At 60.8% G+C, this 18,277-nt stretch overlaps 1 protein-coding gene across 3 annotated transcripts in view; it reads left to right on the top strand.

The window, feature by feature from the left end:
- LOC128062475 (protein HIRA) overlaps positions 1-17,653 on the top strand; it is a 46,304-nt gene extending 28,651 nt beyond the window's left edge. For all 3 annotated transcript variants that reach the window (XM_052654956.1, XM_052654957.1, XM_052654958.1), the window contains 11 exons: positions 6,757-6,948; positions 8,116-8,277; positions 9,765-9,969; positions 10,207-10,311; positions 11,393-11,541; positions 12,515-12,735; positions 12,891-12,996; positions 13,214-13,336; positions 13,516-13,679; positions 14,200-14,288; positions 16,866-17,653. In XM_052654956.1, the coding sequence (XP_052510916.1) occupies positions 6,757-6,948; positions 8,116-8,277; positions 9,765-9,969; positions 10,207-10,311; positions 11,393-11,541; positions 12,515-12,735; positions 12,891-12,996; positions 13,214-13,336; positions 13,516-13,679; positions 14,200-14,288; positions 16,866-16,982 (1,633 nt within the window). In that variant the 3' untranslated portion in view covers positions 16,983-17,653. The remainder of the gene's footprint in view (positions 1-6,756; positions 6,949-8,115; positions 8,278-9,764; positions 9,970-10,206; positions 10,312-11,392; positions 11,542-12,514; positions 12,736-12,890; positions 12,997-13,213; positions 13,337-13,515; positions 13,680-14,199; positions 14,289-16,865) is intronic.
- Positions 17,654-18,277: the final 624 nt, after the last annotated feature.

The raw sequence follows: 18,277 nt of genomic DNA, 5'->3' as shown, positions 1-18,277 counted from the left end.
CCCTCCTGCGGTCAGGCCTCCAGACTCCTCGCCCAGGGGGACCTCTCACCCAGCGTGGCTCCTCTTGAAGGAGTCTCTCCCCTGAACCTACCTGGACACCACCCCACCCGCTTTCCTCAGGACCAGGTGAAACCCAGCGTGTGCGGAGCTGGACCTCAGAGCCCCGGGAGGGAGGGCTGTGTGGGTGGGAGGCGAGGCCGGGACCTCTGTCCTGAGTCCTGCTGAGGAGGCAGGGTGGCGCCTGCGCCAGCTTTCTGCCCTGGGGCACGTGTTTCTTGCACGAGACTTGGTGCTTTTGATCTGAACGACTGCTTCTCTTGACGGGCATGTCGAAACAGCAGCAGGCCAGGTCACTGTCACCTCAGCCAATCGAGAGAGAAGGGAAAGTGCAGGCACTTAAGATGGAAACGTGGGAAGCAGCCGCAGATGAAGAATAAACCAAAAGGAGGCAAGGTGCTCTGTTGACCTCTGCAAATAAATCTGAAAATGGATTATCTTGAGGAAAACGAAAGTTACCAAAACTGAAGAAAATCTACACAGATGAAGTCTCATAGAAGAAATGGAGGACAGCTGTCCCAGAGGTAGCCTACCGAAAGCCACCAGACTCAGACAACTTCACGGAAAAGTCCCAGCAAACTGTAAAGAGCAAATCATTCTAGTATCAGGTTGGTGCAAATGTAATTGCAGTTTTGGATTGTGAATTTTAAATCCTTATAACTAGGCTCAAACACATCTTTATCAATCAAAATAGGAACCATTACAATCAACAGTTACGTTTTTGCCGACAAGAAATTCCTGTAACATAAAAACCCAACAAACTTGGAAAGCACTTTCTGCATCCTGCTGGCGTGGGAGCGTTTTCCCTGCACAGGTGTTGTCGAGGTGCTCGAGGAGGTGCTCCTCACTTGGCAGGAGGTCAGGCGACTGTGGCCGGTGAGGCGAAGCGCCGTGACGTTGCCTGTGCGCCGTGCAGTCGGGCACTGACATGGAGAAGAACTCGGCCTTTCCTGTCGGCCAGCACCACCTGCAGGCACGGCAGTCTTCAGCGCATCCCATTGATTTGCTGAGCATGCTTCTCAGATGCAGTGGTTTTGCTGAAATTCAGAAAGTTGTAGTGGATCGGACCAGCAGCAGATTGCCTAACAGTGACCGCGGCCTTTTTTGGTGCAAGTTTGGTTTGGGGAAGCGCTTTGGTGCTTCCTCTCGGTCCGCCGACTGATGTGGTCGCCACCAGCTGTCGTATACAGCCCACTCTGTGTCGCATGTCACAGTCCAGTCGAGGAACGGCTTCCGTTTTGTGGAATAAGTGAGGGCACTTCGAAATGACGACTGTTTTATTTCCGGTCTGCTCACGAGGCACCCCTCATCGGCCTTTTTCACCTTTCCAATTTGCTTCAAATGCTGAGCAATCGTAGAATGGTTGCAGTTGAGTTCTTGGACAGTTTCTCACGTGGTTCCAATAGGATCAGCTTCAGTGACGCTCTCGGCTGTCCTTGCCAACTTCTGGCGGCCGCCCCTTCACTCCTCTTCAAGGTGCTCGTCTCCTTTGCAAACCCACCACACTGCACGCTCGTTCGCAGGTCCTGCGTCAAGCGTGGTGTTGATGTTGTGAGTTGTCTCCTCTGCTTCTACAACCCATTTTGAACTGAGATAAGAAAATCTCTCAAATTTTCTTTGTGTCTAACATCGTTCCATAGTCTAAAGTAAATATAAAATGCACAGCAAGTAATAGGTCACTAGCAAAGATCGTGAGCAGTGCACGTGAAAATGACATTTAACATGGTCCCGCTCTGTTTAGAATATGTTCCAGGGTCAGAGCACAGATTTCAAGTGCAAAACCGCAGTTAATTTTGCATCAACCTAATAATACTGAAAACACCCCTAGTGCTTAGAAAAAGAAGGGAAACTTGCAAAGCCGTTTTTTTAATGAACACTATGTTGAAATTTCATATCAAAATGTGACAGAGATACAGTAGTAAATTTCTGATCAATCTCATTTCCAAACGTCAATGTAAAATCCTAAATAAACTAACAAACTGAACCTTATAATGTGTTAAAATGCTGCTGCTGCTGCTGCTAAGTCGCTTCAGTCGTGTCCGACTCTGTGCGACCCCATAGACGGCAGCGCACCAGGCTCCCCTGTCCCTGGGGTTCTCCAGGCAAGAACACTGGAGTGCGTGTTAAAATGCTAATACACTGTAAATAAGCAAAATTTATTTCAGGAAAGCGAGATGGTTCAGACGATTTGGGGAAACTTATTTTGCTCCTGCCTTTCAGTAGATCAAAGTAAATTATTTGGTCATCTCTGTAGACGCTTAAGAGGCATTTTTATTAAGGCCAATATCATTCTTATTTAAAACTTTAATAGGAATAGATAGGTGTTTATTAAACTTGATAAACTTATTTCAAATTAAATTTGAAAACTGAACGAACGTCTACTGTGACAGTAGTTTAACCTTGTTCTAGCAATGCCAGCTCATACAGTGAGACAAGAGAAAAAAGAAATTAGGAAGGAGGTGGCAAGCGTGGTGTGAGTCAAGGGTGATGTGGCCCACAAGAGAATCAACTGGAAAAGCTGCCACAGTCAGTAAAAGAAGACCAGGGGCCTGGGTATGACCAGCCACGCGCCACCAGGTAGCACCAGTTACCTTTGGGAGGTGTGACGAGAGAAGCCATGTTCCGCGGTGCAGCGCCTGGAACGTCCCAAGCACAGGAGAGCTTCATGAAGAAAAAAACTTTAAACTCTACTGCAAGCCCTAAAAGAAACTTCCCAGAAACAGCTAGAAACGCACACCGCTTCCCAGATAGAGTGACTCAGCATCGTGAAGATGACAGACCTCTCGCAGCCTACGGATAACAGATCACCACAGGGATTTTCAGCAAGAGACAAACTGACTGCAGTTACGTAGAAAAGTACACGGGAGCGGCTGAAGTGTTCTGGGAAAGGTTAATCAGAGAGACTAGCCCCGCTGGAAATGGAAGCGTAGAGCATAAACAGAAGGATGGGCGCGGCGAAGAGCCAGGACGTGACGCTCTGGGACCGCAAGCGCAAGACTGCGTGCAGGGCGAGACGCCGCTTCAGTAAGTGGGGCTTGGAACGCTGGACAGCGCGTGTGAGTCAGTAAAGCCAGGGCACTCCCCAACGCCGAGCACACGAATTAGTTCAAAATGGCTCACAGACTCACACACAGACACCGCAAAACTCCTAGAAGAGGACGCAGGCCGGCATCCTCTGATGTACACTCTACCAGCGTTTTCTTTAGGGAGTAGAAACGGCAGCAAAAATAAACAAATGACTCTTGTTTTCCCGGTTATCATGGTGTGAGGAGCCACAAGCAGCAGAGTCTCCCTGACGCCCGCTCTGAGGCAGTGCAGGGAGTCCTGCCCGGGAACCAGCAGATGTGGTTGGAGACGGGGGAGCTTCAGATCAGCCTGAAACTGCCCCTCGGGACAGACGCCTCTCGGGCACCATCGGTCTCAATCCCACTCTGCGCCCCAGGCTCTCCGCGTGTGTCCGGGGGACAGCTGCAATGCAGCCGCAGCTGTGGACATCGAGGTGATGAAGAAACTCAGCAAGAATAAGAAGCTGGCCAAGAAACATTGGGCCTTTTGGGGCTTCCCTTGTGGCTCTCAGCTGGTAAAGAATCCGCCTATAATGCGGGAGACCTGGATTTGGTTCCTGAGTTGGGAAGATCCCTTGGAGAAGGGAAAGGCTGCCCACTCCAGTGTTCTGCCCTGGAGGATTCCATGAGTCCATGGAGTCACAAAGAGTCGGGCACAACTGAGCGACTTTCACGTTCCGCGTTCAACATTTGGCTTCACAGTCTCTGATCAAGCAGATCCCACGAATCCTGGGCCCAGGCCTGAACAGGGCTGGCCAGTTCCCTTCCTTGCTGACCCACAGTGCGAACGTGGTGGCCAAAGTTGATGAAATGGGAGTCCACGATCAAGTTCCAGATAAAGAAGCTGCCCTATCTGGCAGTGACTGTCAGCCAAGTGAAGACGACAGGTGTCGAGCTTGTGCGCACCCACTTAGCTGGTGCCAGCTTCCTGGTGTCATTGCTCAAGAAACATTGACAGAATGTCCGGGCCTTGTACGTTAAGAGCACCATGGGCAAGCCCCAGTGTCTGTACTAAGGCCCAGCTTAATAAACCATACTCAACCACCAAAATAAATAATAAATAAGATCTAATCAAACTTAACAAGCTTTTCGCACCTCACAGGAAACCGTGCACAAATGGAAAGACCGTCTTTGGGCTGGGAGGAAACCCGCGCAGAGGACGCAGCCGAGGGCTTCACCTCCAAACACACAGACAGTGCATGCAGCGCAGCTGTCTAAAAACTCCTAATGTGGGCAGAAGACCTGAACAGACATGTCTCCAAAAGAGACACAGATGGCCAGCAGCCACGTGGAAAGATGCTCAGCACCACTAATGGTCAGAGAAACGTGAGAACCACAGTGAGTTACCACCTCACACTGGTCCAAACGGCCGTTGTTAAAAAGTCTGCAGGGAGCAAACGTTGGAGAAGGTGTGGGGAAAAGGGGACCCTCCCACACCGTTGGTGGGAAGGTCAGTTGGTGCAGCCACTACGAAAAATAGGCTGTTCCTCGAAAACTTACAGTGAGGCCCAGCGAGCTCTCTGGGCACACACCCGGAGAAGGCTGCCGTTCAGAAAGACAGCACACCCCAGTGTTGACTGCAGCACTGTTCACAGCAACCCAGCCGTGGGGAGAAGCTGAATGTCCATCAACAGGTGGGTGGGTGAAGATGCAGGGCATTCATACGACGGAACGCTCCTCGGCCATATGGCAGTGAAAGGTGCCACCTGCAGCAACGTGGGTTGACCTAGAGGTGACCGTGGTCCGTGAAGTGAGCCACAGACACATGCCGGATGACCGCGCTCGTGTGGAGTCTAAGCTGCGACATACGGGCGCGTCTCTACGCAGCAGAAGCAACCCGCAGGGCAGAGAGCAGAGGCGCGGTCGCTAAGCAGAGGGTGCGGGGAGGGACGTCGTGGGGGTTTGTGGGTTAGCAGGAGCAACGGTTATATCTGGGGCGGGCACCCTTGCACAGGAGGCTGCACTTGGCACCCTGTGATAAGGTGTGATGGGGAAGAGAGTGCACGCGCGTGTGCCTGGGTCACTGCTGCGTAGCAGAGACAAACAACTGTGTTAAGGCAGTTACACTTCAGCAAGATAAATTTAAAAAAATTGGAGCCCTATCTCACAACTTACAATTCGGCACAGCTCAGAAGTTTTTCAGAGAATAACATTCTGAACGTCTCAGTTTTTTTTTGTAATAACCTCAGAGGTAAAAAAAAAAAAGTCTTTCCTACAAATTAAGCAAAAGTTAGACCACACAAATACAATGTGTTTTGCAAGAAAAATTACATGGTAAGTAGTCAAAACAACATCCTTGGGAAAATATTTCCTGTTCATATAGCAATTGTTAAAAATATGGTAAGTAGGCCTTACTAATACAGACTAGTAATCGGATAGAATAAGGTCTTACTGTGGGTCAAGACTTGCTGTTACATGCCTTAGCCTGAGCGATCCTAGAGCACTGATTACAGTGATAATGCTGAGATCACAGATTCAGTTGGCTGGCTGGCCACGAGGGTCGCACTCGCGTGGGCCGAGACCGTGGCCGGCTTCCTCACCGCTGTGCCCCCTGCACCGGGCACACGGTCGCTGCTCAGTACGTGTTGATGGGATGAAAAAGAGAAAAACGGATGACAGAAATGAACAGACAGTTCACCGAAAAAGTGTCAGATATTTCTAGATGGAAGTTTTCAACCCTGCAGCAAAATAATTGTAAATTGAACCCTAATGCTGGGAAGGGTTGAAGGCAGGAGGAGAGGGGATGACAGGGTAAGATGGATGGATGGCATCGCCGACTCAGTGGACATGAGTTTGAGCGAACCCCAGGAGATAGTGAAAGACGGGGGGGTCTGGCGTGCTGCAGGCCGTGGGGCTGCGGAGAGTCGGACAGGACTGAGCGGCTGAACAATGAGAAACCTGCAGTAACATACCACTTTCATCTCTCGGATAGTCAGAGGTGAAGAAATCGATGAAGCCGGTTGAGAGCGTGTGGGAAAATGGGCAGCCATACACAGCTTGTGAGGTGGACCTCGAAGCAGGGCCCCGAGAACGGGCTGTCCAGAGCCGTCTGGACGCCCCACTGTTCATTGCAGTTCCTTCTGGGCCTTCAGCCCCCGTAGCATGTGAAGTCAGGGTGGGGCACACGGCGGGCCAGCCTGTGATTTCCCTGCGCTGTCCTCGGCACGTGCTTGGGGGGTGCGTCAGTCCAGACAGCGGCCCCGTGGGGAGCGCGGGCGAGGCGCCCCAGGGCCCTCCGCAAAGCCCTGCCGTGTGCCACAGCAACGCCAGGAGACCGTCGGCCGCTCCTCAGGCCGCCCGCAACGGCAGGGAGGCCCCTGTGCCGTTTCCCAGCCCCAAGACATGCTTGCCTGGTTAACCCTCAGGTCAGGGTGCATCTTAAAGTCAGAGGCATCAGTCAGCTAACGGTTGCGATTTTTCTCTTTCTTAGCGGCACATAAAGTACCAGCTCATCTCGGGTCCAACCGAATGCAGTGTGCGAAGTGGCTTCCCTTTCTTTTTTACTTCTTTGCCACTTGTGTGAAAACTGCCTGAGAGTGCCTTGCCCCTGGACCAGAAACCGGGGTGTCAAGGGTGTGTAAGTGCTTGGCGCAGCGCCCGTGGCCTGGGCTGACTCTCCCTTTCTCGGCGACAGGGACTTCTCCACGGCCTTCTTCAACAGCATCCCACTCTCGGGCTCCCTGGCGGGCCCCATGCTCAGCTCCCACAGCGGCCCGCCACTGCTGCCGCTGGACCCCAGCACACCCGTCCCCTTCAGCTCCTCGAAACCTTCCTCCGAGCCGGCAGCCGGCACCCGGCCTGTGGGCGACGCTGTCAGTAAGGACGGGTGAGTCCATGGGGCCAGGGGCAGGTCCTGGGGACACTGGGCGGCCTCAGGTGAAGAGAGGAACGGGCTGGGTTTCAGAGAAGGGGCCTGCTCAGAAGAGGAGTCAGTGCTCAGGGCCCACGGGCTCGGTGCCTGCAGCCCCAGGGCCAGCCCTGCTTCAGCCGGCCTGCTCGTGCCCCCGGCCCCGGCTCCCACCGCACTCGGGGTGCGTCTGCCTGGACGCTGTGCTGGCCGTGGGGAAGGAGCAGAGAAGTGTGACTGAGGAGCTGGCCCCCTGAGGGCCTTGCCAGGCAGGTCTCCAGAAGTATCTCTTTTAGGCTGAGCCAAGCCCCAGGGTCGCGGCCACAAGAACGGAGCCGCAAACCTCTGAGGAGGGGCGGGGGGCGCGGGACGAAAGGCTGGCTTCTCCCTGGTGCGGACACAGGCCAGGACTCCCACCCGGGAGCACCCAGACCCAGCTGCTGCCCTGGCTTGTGCCTGACAGCTGTGACTCTGGGGCCTGGGTCACCACGGCTTCTGCGACAGTCACGGCCGGGAGGCCAGCACCAGGGGAGGGGGGGGCACGTGGTGGGCCCACCAGGCTCCCCAGGAAGCCAGCCTCCAGGGCGAAGGGGCTGGGGAAGGGCAGGGTGCGGGCCTGCTCAGGTCCTGGGAGAGCTGAAGCCCCGGCCCGGGTCAGCGCAGAGGAAGCCCCATGGCTCCGGACCAGCGTGTGGGACGTGCCGGGACCTCGGGTGGCGGGGGGCGCCTGACCATCCCCCAAGGCACGTGGAGCCGCCCAGGTGCCGCGCTCAGCCAGGGAAGCAGCAGGAGGGGACGGTAGCTTCAGGATCCCACGCGCTTCCGGTTAGGCCTGTGGGCAGAGCGGGCTGGGGTGGAGACGGGCCCGAGGTGAGGAAGGGCCTGTGGAGCCGCCGTCCCGGCCTTGTGCCCCCAGCAGCTCTCGGAACGTGCAGAGGGGCACACCAGGCCTTTGCTCACAGCTTCGCAAATGGCAGGTGCCGGAAGGGCCGCCTTCCAGAAGGCAGTATGTGGGGATGTTGAAGTCAGGGCAGTTGTTTATGGAAGTCTGACGTTCATGCCCGGCTCCTTGGCTCCACGGCACGCAGAGCCCAGGCTCCCAGCCCTGCTGGTTGTGTGACGTGGCCTTCCCCCCCCTCACCCCAGCGTGAACACGGCCACTGCTCCCACCACCCCGTCCCCCTCCGTCCTGACAACCCCGTCCAAGATCGAACCTATGAAGGCCTTCGACTCCCGGTTCACGGAGCGCTCCAAAGCCACGCCGGGGACGCCTGCCTCGGCCAGCGTGACCCCGACAGCTGCGGAAAGGTAGGTGGTAGCTGCGTGGGCCCCGGAAATGGGGGCAGGCGGGTTCCAACCTCGAATGCTGGCTTCCTGCTGACGCACCAGCCAGGAGGTCGAGAGCCGAGACAGTGAGGGACTGGAAGCCTCTGAGCCCCCACAGCGATCCTCGCCTCCCCAAGGACAGGCAGCAGCCCCCCCGGGCACCAGGACCCTGCTGAGCCGGCCACCTGAGCATTCCAGCCTCTGCAACTGGCCTGGAGCCTCTCTGCCCCCAGGGAGGCCTCGGTGCGAGCCCGCTGAGGCACGGAGCTCACTGCCCGGTCCAGCGAGTCAAGGGCTGGAGGGGTGCGAGCGGGGCCAGGCCACCTTCCTTGGCCCAGGCCAGGGCGCCAATCCCTTCCTGGAGTTGCGTCCCCTTCAGCACGTCAGGGACAGGGGCCTGAGACCTGCAGGAGCCCCTCGGCCGGCCGGCGCCCAGAGGAGGCGGCAGCTGTGGCGAGAACGATCCTTGCCGCGGACGGCGGCGTGGAGCTGAAGCACCTGCGCTGCCCTGGGGCTGAACCCAGTGTGGAACCAGCGTGTCTGGGCAGGGCCCACTCTTGGGGAAGGGCATGGGGCACTGTGCAGGCCAGCGTGGCCTCTGACCTTGGTGTGCGGTCAGCAGTGTGGTGGGTCTGCAGCCTCCCGCTGCTGAACGCTCTGGAAAGTGGTGAGATGAGACGTGTCACTGAACAGGAAGTGAGGGGCGCCGAGGTGCCTCCCACCCCGACGCGGGAGGGTGAGCTGGGCCCTGAGGCCACCAGGCTGGCTCCCTCAGGAGCTTTCACCCCCGTCCCTTACAGCCTGTTAGATGCTTACAGCCCCAGCAGGGCCTGCGGGATGAGGCGTCACGCCTGCCATCCTCGCCCTCCCCCTTGACAGCGGCAGAGAATACGTAAGAGTCCACGACCCAAGCACACGAGAGGAAGTGCCAGTGTGCGCGCGTGCAGGCGGGGTCCCTCCCGCGCAGCCCACCCCGGGGTTCCCCGGCTCCCTGCACGGCCCCAGCCTTCTTACTGTGCCCCTGGCGTGCTGTCTCCAAAAGGTGTCATAAGCCTCGGCACAGGCTTTTCACGGGGCCTTCTCTCTCTTAATAACGTGTTTAGGGTTCTTCCACACGTTTTCGTGATTTGATAGCTTCCTTCTCTCTCTCTTTAAAGCGCGTGTTTGTCGTGCGTAGTTGTGGTTGCCCTGGGCCCTCGTTGCTCCGGCTGCGGCCGGCAGGGGCTCCCTGCGTTGCAGTGCCCTCGCTGGTTGGGAGCACGCGCTCTAGGCGCGTGGGCTTAGTTACCCCGCGGCTCGCGGGGTCGTCCTGTCCCCTGCGTTCCCGGGTGGCCTCCCGGCCCCTGGACCACCAGGGAAGCCCTCTTCTAACTTGTCTCATTTGTCAGCTTTCGGGGACGAGTAGGGATTCGATTGGCTACCCTGTGGCTAGCGGTCCCGGGGAAACGCTGTGGGTCTGTGTCGTGCAGGTTGAGAGAGCAGAGCCTGGTGAAGGAGCTGAGGCCCCGTGACGTCCTCGAGAGCAGCAGCGACAGCGATGAGAAGGCGCCCGCGGCCAAGCCCTCCTCGCTGCCCAAGCGCAAGCTGGAGCTGGAGGGGGAGGCTGTGGAGAAGAAGAAGAAGGGGCGGCCGCGCAAGGATGCGCGGCTCCTGCCCATGGCCCTGTCCATGCAGGTGAGCCCGGCGGGGGCGCCTCCGGGCCTGGGCCGCCCCACCCCCCGGAGTCCTCGAGCCCCCCAGGGCAGCTGCCTCGTGCCCACAGCGGCCTGCCTCTCTGTGACGTGCAGCCGCCCTGTGGTCCTCAGGGAGGAGAAGCCGGGGCTGCAGGCCCAGCCTCGCTCGGGGACTCACCCGCGCCTGGCGCTGCCCTCCAGCGCTGGCACGCGCTCAGGGACACCTCTGCTCTTGCAGTCCCCCGCTGCCCTGACTGCCGAGAAGGACACTGTGTGTGTGTCCATCCCAGCGCCTGCGCTGAAGCTGCCGATGCCGGGCCCCCAGAGAGCCTTCACCCTCCAGGTGAGCTCGCCCTGGGCCGCGAGCCTGAGTGGCCACAGACTCGGGCTGCTTCCACACGGCCCCCCACTTCGGGGGCGCTGTGGCTGATCCGAGCAGCCACCCGGTCTTACGGAGCAGCTGGCCTCTTTGGGGACCCCGCGCCTCCCTCGTGGCTTTTCCTCCGAGGCCTACTGCCCCCCTGGGCGCCCAGCTCCTTAAGACCCACCCCAGGGGTCCCTTCTCCCAGAAGCCTCCTCGGTCTTGGCTCTGGGCCTTGGGCTCGGTGCCTGGGGGGCCGACCCACCTGCGGGCCTGTCCATGTCACACCCCCGGCATAGGTGGCCGTAAGGGGGTGTGAGGTCTGTTCACAGCGCGCACCTGGGGCTGGTGGTCCTTGGCCCAGAGGCCCCGGCCTCACACGCCATCCCCTCACCCTGGGGACCCCCGTGCTGGCAGGGCATGCCGCCCTGCCCAGGCTCCCCTCGGGGTCTCCGGGTGGGGCCCCCGGTTCTTTGCACGAGTGGCCGGTCCCCCACCCTGGGGCCTTCCCCGTGGCGCCAGGTGGGACTGTACTTGGTTTTGGGGGGCCTGGCCAGCCCTCCGCCCAGCTCAGCTGCTGGGGCCTCCCAAGTGCCAGCGCTCCTGTCTGCCCGTGTGGGGCCGACGCCAACCCGCACCATCTCCCCACACTCACCTGGAGGGACAGCGGGCTCTCGCGAGCACGCTGGGCACCTCGGGCCTCCCAGACCTCCTCCAGGAGCCGGCCTGCCTCCGCGCCTGCCACACCCCACAGCTGTTGAAGGCCATGTGCCCCAGCTCTGCACTCAAGCCAGGCCCTCCCGCGCTCCGTGCTCTTGGCCCATCGCCTGTGGCCGCTGCATCCCCTCTCCTGAGCAGGGGTGTCGGGATTGAGAGGCATCAGTCTTCAGCTCTGGCCCGGCGTGTCCACTCGACAGGCAGAGGCCCAGCAGTCACCCACTCCCGGCGCCTGTCCCCGTGACCACTCCTCCTGACCCCCCCGAGCCGGTGGTGGCAGCTCTGTCCGCCCCCCGGGCCCGCCTCTGAGGCCAGCTCCCCTGAAGACTTGTCTTGCCTCCCCCAGGTGAGCTCCGACCCCTCCATGTACATCGAGGTGGAGAATGAGGTGGCGGCCGGAGGCAGCCTGAAGCTGAGCCGTCTGAAATGCAGCCGCGAGGGGAAGGAGTGGGAGACGGTGCTCCCCGGCCGCATCCTCACGGCCGCCGGCAGCGGGTAAGGGCAGGGCCTTGCCCCAGTGCACACAGGGCGGCCCCTGCACCGCGCCCGGCCCGCTGCGTCCCTGGGCACCTCGAAGGTGGCGCTGTCCCCCGCGTGCTTCAGGAGGGGAACCCCGCCCCGGGCATCGTGGCCAGCCTCCTGCAGGCCCTGTGTGCAGGTCGCCCTGCCTGCCTCTGACTGTCGCTGGCTGCTTCTCTGAACCGAGTTTTTGTGCAGGGAAGTAAGCAAGGCTTTCTGACAGTCCTCCCAGCCCCCAGGCCGGCGCTTTCCAGGTCCTGCCCTTCGAGGGGAGCTCTACTCGGGGCTCAGACCCACAGTGTCTTCCCACGGGCTCCAGGGCCGCTGGAGGGGCCCCGCACTCGCTTCCTCTGGAGGGGGGGCCCGTCTCAGCCGTGCACGCTTCCTCACAAGCACGCTCATCTGTCAGGCCCAGGCGACGCCCTCACAGATGTCTGCAGCCCCCACCTCTGCTGGACTCCCCCCCGGCTCTGGTCCAAGGCTGGCAGGGTGGGTGTGTCAGCATGGACTCCCTGGTGGCCAGAGGCTGCTGCCGCGTGGCCAGCCAGGCCCCAGCCAGGTGCCCAGTTCTGCCGCCCGCTGCCAGGCCCCGCCGCCACTCCTTGGCGCGAGGTGGGGGCCCTACTGGGAGCAGAGCCTGCAGTGCCAGGCACAGCCCGGTGCCCCCATGGCCACCTGGAGGAGGGGACGCAGCAGTGCCCACGGCTGGCGCCCCTCCCCGGCCCCGCCGCGTGTGCCCCTCCTCCCCCCGCCCCCGCCGCGTGTGCCCCCGGCAGAGCCCTCCGGGGCCGCTCTGGCTCGTCTCAGCAGGGACCACGGGTGCTCACTGTCAGGGCGCTGGTCCTTGGACACCTGCTCCTGGGCCAGCTCGTGTGAGCCCAGGACAGCCCGGGTGGCCTGGGGAGAGGAGCCGGCCCGGCAGGCCCCTGACGCCCGCCCCCGCCCCCAGGGACGTGGTGTGCGTCGCCTGTGAAAAGCGGACGTTGTCGGTGTTCTCCGCCTGCGGCCGCCGCCTCCTGCCCCCCATCCTGCTGCCGTCCCCCATCTCCACCCTGCATTGCACCGGCCCCTACGTCATGGCACTCACCGCCGCCGCCACGCTGTCCGTCTGGGACGTGCACAGGCAGGAGGTGGTGGTGAAGGAGGAGTCGCTCCACTCCATCCTGGCAGGTGTGCGCGGGGCCCTCGGGGGCTGGGGCGGCCCAGGCCGGGGCAGGGGTGACGGCCCTGCCAGCCGAGGCGACGAGCAGGCTCTGGGCCCCGCTGCTGAGGGGCCTGGTGCCCGCTGAGTGGAACACACGGGAACCTTCTGCGTGTCTCCCCAGGAAGCGACATGACGGTGTCTCAGATCTTGCTGACGCAGCACGGGATCCCCGTGATGAACCTGTCGGACGGCAAGGCCTACTGCTTCAGCCCGTCATTGTCCACGTGGTGAGTGCGCCCCCCCCCGGGGCCTGCACTCCTCTGTCCACGCTCTGGGGTCCTGTCCGGGGGGGCACGTGAGCGTTCCGGGGCTTGTCCGCCGGCATTTCCGGCCGGGCCTCTGCCCAGCACCTGTGTCAGGAGGCCCCGCGTGCAGGGCACCGGCCCACGCTGCGCTTGCTGGGCCTGCAGTTTGCCTGAGCCCTGCCTGCCCCTGTGTCCCCAGGAACCTGGTCTCTGACAAGCAGGACTCGCTGGCGCAGTGTGCGGACTTCAGGAGCAGCCTGCCGCCCCAGGACGCCATGCTGTGCTCAGGACCCTTAGCCATAGTCCAGGGCCGTGCCTCCACGTAGGTGCTGGGCGAGGGCGGCTGTGCACACGCGGTCCCTGCCAGGCCCACCCTGGCTGCCCTCTGCCCCACGGGCAGGCTCGGTCGCTTGAGAGGCAGGTGGCGGGCCCGCTGGGCAGTGCGGAGCAGGGGCCTGGGGCCAGCCAGCCGGAAGCCTGCTGACCGCGCTCTGCCCGCAGCTCGGGGCGGCAGGCAGCCCGGCTCTTCTCCGTGCCTCACGTGGTGCAGCAGGAGGCCACCCTGGCCCACCTGGAGAGCCAGGTCGCCGCGGCGCTCACCCTGCGCTCCAGCCACGAGTACCGCCATTGGCTGCTCCTGTACGCGCGGTACCTCGTGAACGAAGGTGAGCCCCGCCCCAGCCAGACCTCCCGAAGGCCCACAGCCTGGTCAGCAAGGTGGCGCCAGCCCCACTGTGAGCGGAAAGGCTGGGGCAGGGTACACGTGGAGGTCACTCCCGGAAGCCTCTGCGCCCCCCGCCCCTCTGAGCCCTGTAGGCCCACAGCTATCACCCTCCTTCCAGCCCGTCCCGCCCAGCAGGGCCGCCTGCTGTCCAGCAGCTGCACAGCCCTCAGCCCAGCTCGCCGGGGCCCATCCGTGTCTCTGCCTCAGGAACCCCGTCCCCTGACCCGCGCCTGCCCCCCTCTCCAGCAGAGCCCCTGCTGATCCCTCCTCCCACAGCCTTGCCCACGCCAGAACAGGCTTGTGCCCAGGGAGAGGGCAGGTCAGGGCCAGAGCCGAGACAGCAGGCCTCAGGAGGTGGTGCGCGGAGCGGTGGTCCCTTGGGCTCTGCGTTTGTGGTAACTTGGCCTGGGCTTGGCTTTCTGGTCCTATGTGACGTGTTCTGGTTCTGTTTCTGTAACTAGGGTTTGAATACCGACTCCGTGAAATATGCAAGGACCTCCTGGGGCCGGTTCACACGTCCACTGGAAGCCAGTGGGAGTCCACGGTGGTGGTAGGTGCAGCCCTCCTGCCCCTGCAGGAAGGTGGGACGAGGCCTGAGCCAGGGTGCTGTGAGAGCTTCCTGGTGCCCCTCTCCACCACGGGGCCCAGCCTCAGAGTGAGGGCGCAGTGCCCACCCGTCCTGGCGGAAGCCCTCAGCACAGCCGCGGGGGCCTCCGCCCTGCGTCTGTCAGCAGTGAGGCGCCGTCTGGTCTGGGGAACCTGGGCTAGTGAGCGGCTGAGTCTGCAGCGTGGGGGTGGGGCCCGGGGGGTCTGCTGGCGGCGGTGCACCAACTGGGCCCTGGAGGCCCCTGTGGCCAGGACACCGTCAGCAGAGGGCGTGTGGCCTGAGGGCAGACCGTGGACCCTGCAGAGGCCCGCTGCATGGCCTGCAGGACCTGAGTTCCCTGACCGGGGGTCGAACCCGAGCCCCTGCAGAGGAGGTCCAGCGTCCCCACCACTGGACTGCCAGGAAAGTCCCAGCACTCTTCTGAACTGACGCCTTTTTTAAAAAGTATTTCTCTTGTCTCTTGGTCTGGATGTTGCGGGTGGGGTGGGGGTAAGTTGAGTGTGAGCCCTCCGCCTTCTTGCCTAGTTTCTCCGTGAGAATTGGCCATTCCCGTGGAACTGGTCCCCAGGAGGTCAGGCAACTGGAGGGTGCTGCGCACGATGGTGTGGGGTCCACGGGCCCTGGGAGGCTTCCTTTGAACAACATCATCTCACGTGTTTAAGAGCCACTTGTATTTCCTGTTGGAATACTTTGGCGTCATTTGTTTTTCTTACTGATTTGCAACAGCTCTTTGTATATTGGGAAATGAGTGATAGAAGCTCCCAGTGCACCTCAGGGACCCGAGGTTTCTTGCCGTCAGAGATCAAAGCTCCACATGTACAGGGTAGTGGTCGGGCATGGTGAGGCAGACAGTCAGCAGAGGGTGGGCACGGAGCAGCCGCCCTCCGGGGCCTGAGCTGTCCTGCCAGGCCCTCTAGGGAAGCCTCATCCGTCGAGGTCTGCACCTCAGGACCTACCTGTGTCCTGAGCGGAAAGGTGGCCGTGAGCTGTGTCTGGCTGCTGCTCAGGACGGTTGGGGCTGGGGGCGGCACGTGCTGCGGGTCTTGGCACACTCTCTCCAGTGGCGGTTCTTGTCACAGAGTCTACATTTTCTGGTAATCGTAAAAGACTCGTTTATTATTTAGCAACGCATCTTTCTCCATCTTTAACTTCCAGCCTTTCTGTGTACGTGTCTGTGTATTTCTTGCCAGCACCCGTGTGGCCGGCTTTTGTTTGATCTGACAGGCTGTTTTTTCATCACGTAGTTCAAGCTGTTTATGCCTCTTGTCTCCCTATGTGCGTGTGCGTATTAAAGATTAGCATCAGCTTCAGCGAGATGATATGCCTCGTCCCATGACCCTTGTCACTCTGAGTATTTCCTCCGAAACATTTTCAGAGTGGATCTTTCCTGGGGTAACCCTTCTGAGGTGTTACGAGCCTGAGTAAAGCATTTTTATGTTAATCTCATGTGAGTAACTGTTTAGCTGGATTGAAAAGCAGGCAAGGCTTTTCCAGGGCGTTAAAAATAGCAGAGATTTCCTGGAAGTCCAGGGGTTAGGACTCCATGCGGGCCCAGGTTTAATCCTGGCTCAGGAACCAAGATACCGCAAGCCGTGTGTTAGAAAAAACAAAACACTTTATTGTGGATCTTGGCGTGCTTTCCTTTATAGGTACGATGTGCCTAATCTTTGGAAACTTGGAGAATTTTTCTGCCGTTCACCTGAAAATGGTGTCTTAGGCCAACATGCCTGCTTATCAGCCTTTCCACGATACCTGATCAGCCCTCGGTGGGGCCTTTCAGCCTTTACCCGTGTGAAATGCACCCGTGTGTTCTCTGTAACTATCTGAGTCTCCTGTGGAGCCCGTTTCGTGGATGCTGGGCTGTGTGCGGGCGCCCACGGGCCTCTGTGGGCAGTGGTGCGCCCCGCCCCCGCCCCACTCCCCTGCTGGGGGTGGCTGCTCCCCACCGGCCCTCACCCTGCGCGGCCCGCACCCTGTGTGGCCCCCGCCGTGCATGGCCCCCGCAGCGGCCAGGCCCCGGAGCCGCCCTCCTGTGGGGTGTGCTGTGCTGCCCACAGTGGGTGCCTGTCTCTGTTTCCTCGTTGGAGGTCCACACTGCTGACACCCGGGGCTCCTCTCGCAGTGGTCAGCACTGCCCGCAGGGGTTCTCCCCTCTCCGCAGCCGTGCTCCTCGGGGGTCTGTGGATGGAGCCCCCGCCTGGCAGTGCATGTCGCATGAGGGCCCGGGCAGAAGGGGTGTAGGAAGTGCTAAAGGCAGAGACCCCAGGACGAGAGGCCAAGGGGGCCCCGCCCCTCCAGGAGGCCCCGCCCCTCCAGGAGGCCCCGCCCTGGAAGGCCAGGCTCCTCTGGCCACTGACTAGTGAGTGCAGAGACCAGCGGTGCCCGAGCCAGCGGCCACAGGGGGCCCAGACGAGCGGGACCTGCCTGGGACTCCCCGCACCTGCCGCTCGGCGCCTCTGCGTGCAGCCGCCCCACCTCCCGGCGAGTTGGCTCCCTCAGCCACCTCTCCTGTGCCTGCAGGGTCTGCGCAAGCGGGACCTGCTGAAGGAGCTGCTGCCGGTCATCGGGCAGAACCTCCGCTTCCAGCGCCTGTTCACCGAGTGCCAGGAGCAGCTGGACCTTCTCCGGGACAAGTAGCCTGCCCGCCCGCCCCCGCCACAAGGCCCACGGCTGCCCTCGCTGGGCCCCGGGGACACCGAGACCGCGGGAGGCGGGCCATCCCACGCGGAGCCGCGTCCCGGGCTGCTGCCCCCACGGAGGGGGCAGCCCTGCCCGCAGCGCACCCGCCCTCCAGGCCCGGAGCGGAGCTGGGCTCTGCCTGCAGCCCCAGGGCCAGCGCGGCCCGCCCGGGCCTGCCATCTCCAGCGTGGCCCCGGGTGGAACCGGGCCCACCACCGTGGGGGGCGCCAGGCTGCTTCAGCTACGGTGAATGAGCCATTGTGGAGAGAGAGCCCCAGGAGGCACGCGGATTACGTGGTCAGTAGACTGACCTGAGAGACCTATGTAAAAGGAAAGCCTGTCCCAGCCCAAGGACTATTTTTGTACTAGAATTTGCTACCTTGTAAAATGGCCAATAATCAGGATTTCCCTACAAGTCACTTGGACATCAGTCACTTGTAGGAAATTTAAACTCTAATTATGACAGCTACATTGAAAAATAACTGTACTGAAATTAACTTGTCTATCTTCATTCGGTTTTAATTTTTAAATGTTTGTAAAAAGAGACTTGTTTTTTGGGGGATGGGGCAGAGGGTGGGCGATTTCTTTTTTCTAAGTGTAAAATAAATGGACACGCATTGGATACCAAACGCTCCTGACTTCCCCAGCCTTTTCCTTCCAATTCCCAGGCCCTCCCCACACCGTGGACCCCTGTCCTGAAATGGGCAGGGATGGCACGGCACAGCCAGAAAGGGATCCGTGATGTCACCTGACCCCCAGCCCCTCCATGCGAAGCGTTGCGTAGCATCTCACGAGCTGGCAGGCCGGCTGCAGAGGTCCTGGGTTCTGTCTGCAGGCACCACGGAAATCAGGAAACAGATATCAGGGTTTTCTTAGGCGGCAGGCCCAGCGCTGACCGACAGGAGAAGACGGCGGGAATCACGGAGACTGGCGGCCTGCTGAGGGCTGAGCACCTCCTTCCCTGGTGCCGCACCCCGTCGGTTCCTCCGTGTCTGTCCGTGCTCGCGTCGGGAAAGCAGGCCTGACAGTTTTGGCCACTGACATGCCATCTGGCTGCTTCCCCGCCGGGTGGTCGTCCCACCGTCTGTCTCACTGGGAAGTCACGTGGCTGAAGAGAAGCAGGCACACGTGCGTGCCCGACAAAGTCAGCGTGCGCACTGCACTTGGGCACGGGCGCCTCAGAAGCCAGGCTACGGGAGCCGCAGCGCACGGCCTGAGAGCGCCTGCCCGGGCCCCGAGCCAGCAAAGACCCG

Source organism: Budorcas taxicolor, chromosome 17 (genome assembly GCF_023091745.1).
Source record: "Budorcas taxicolor isolate Tak-1 chromosome 17, Takin1.1, whole genome shotgun sequence".
Taxonomy (NCBI): Eukaryota; Metazoa; Chordata; class Mammalia; order Artiodactyla; family Bovidae; genus Budorcas; species Budorcas taxicolor.
This window is presented reverse-complemented; position numbering and strand designations above follow the sequence as displayed.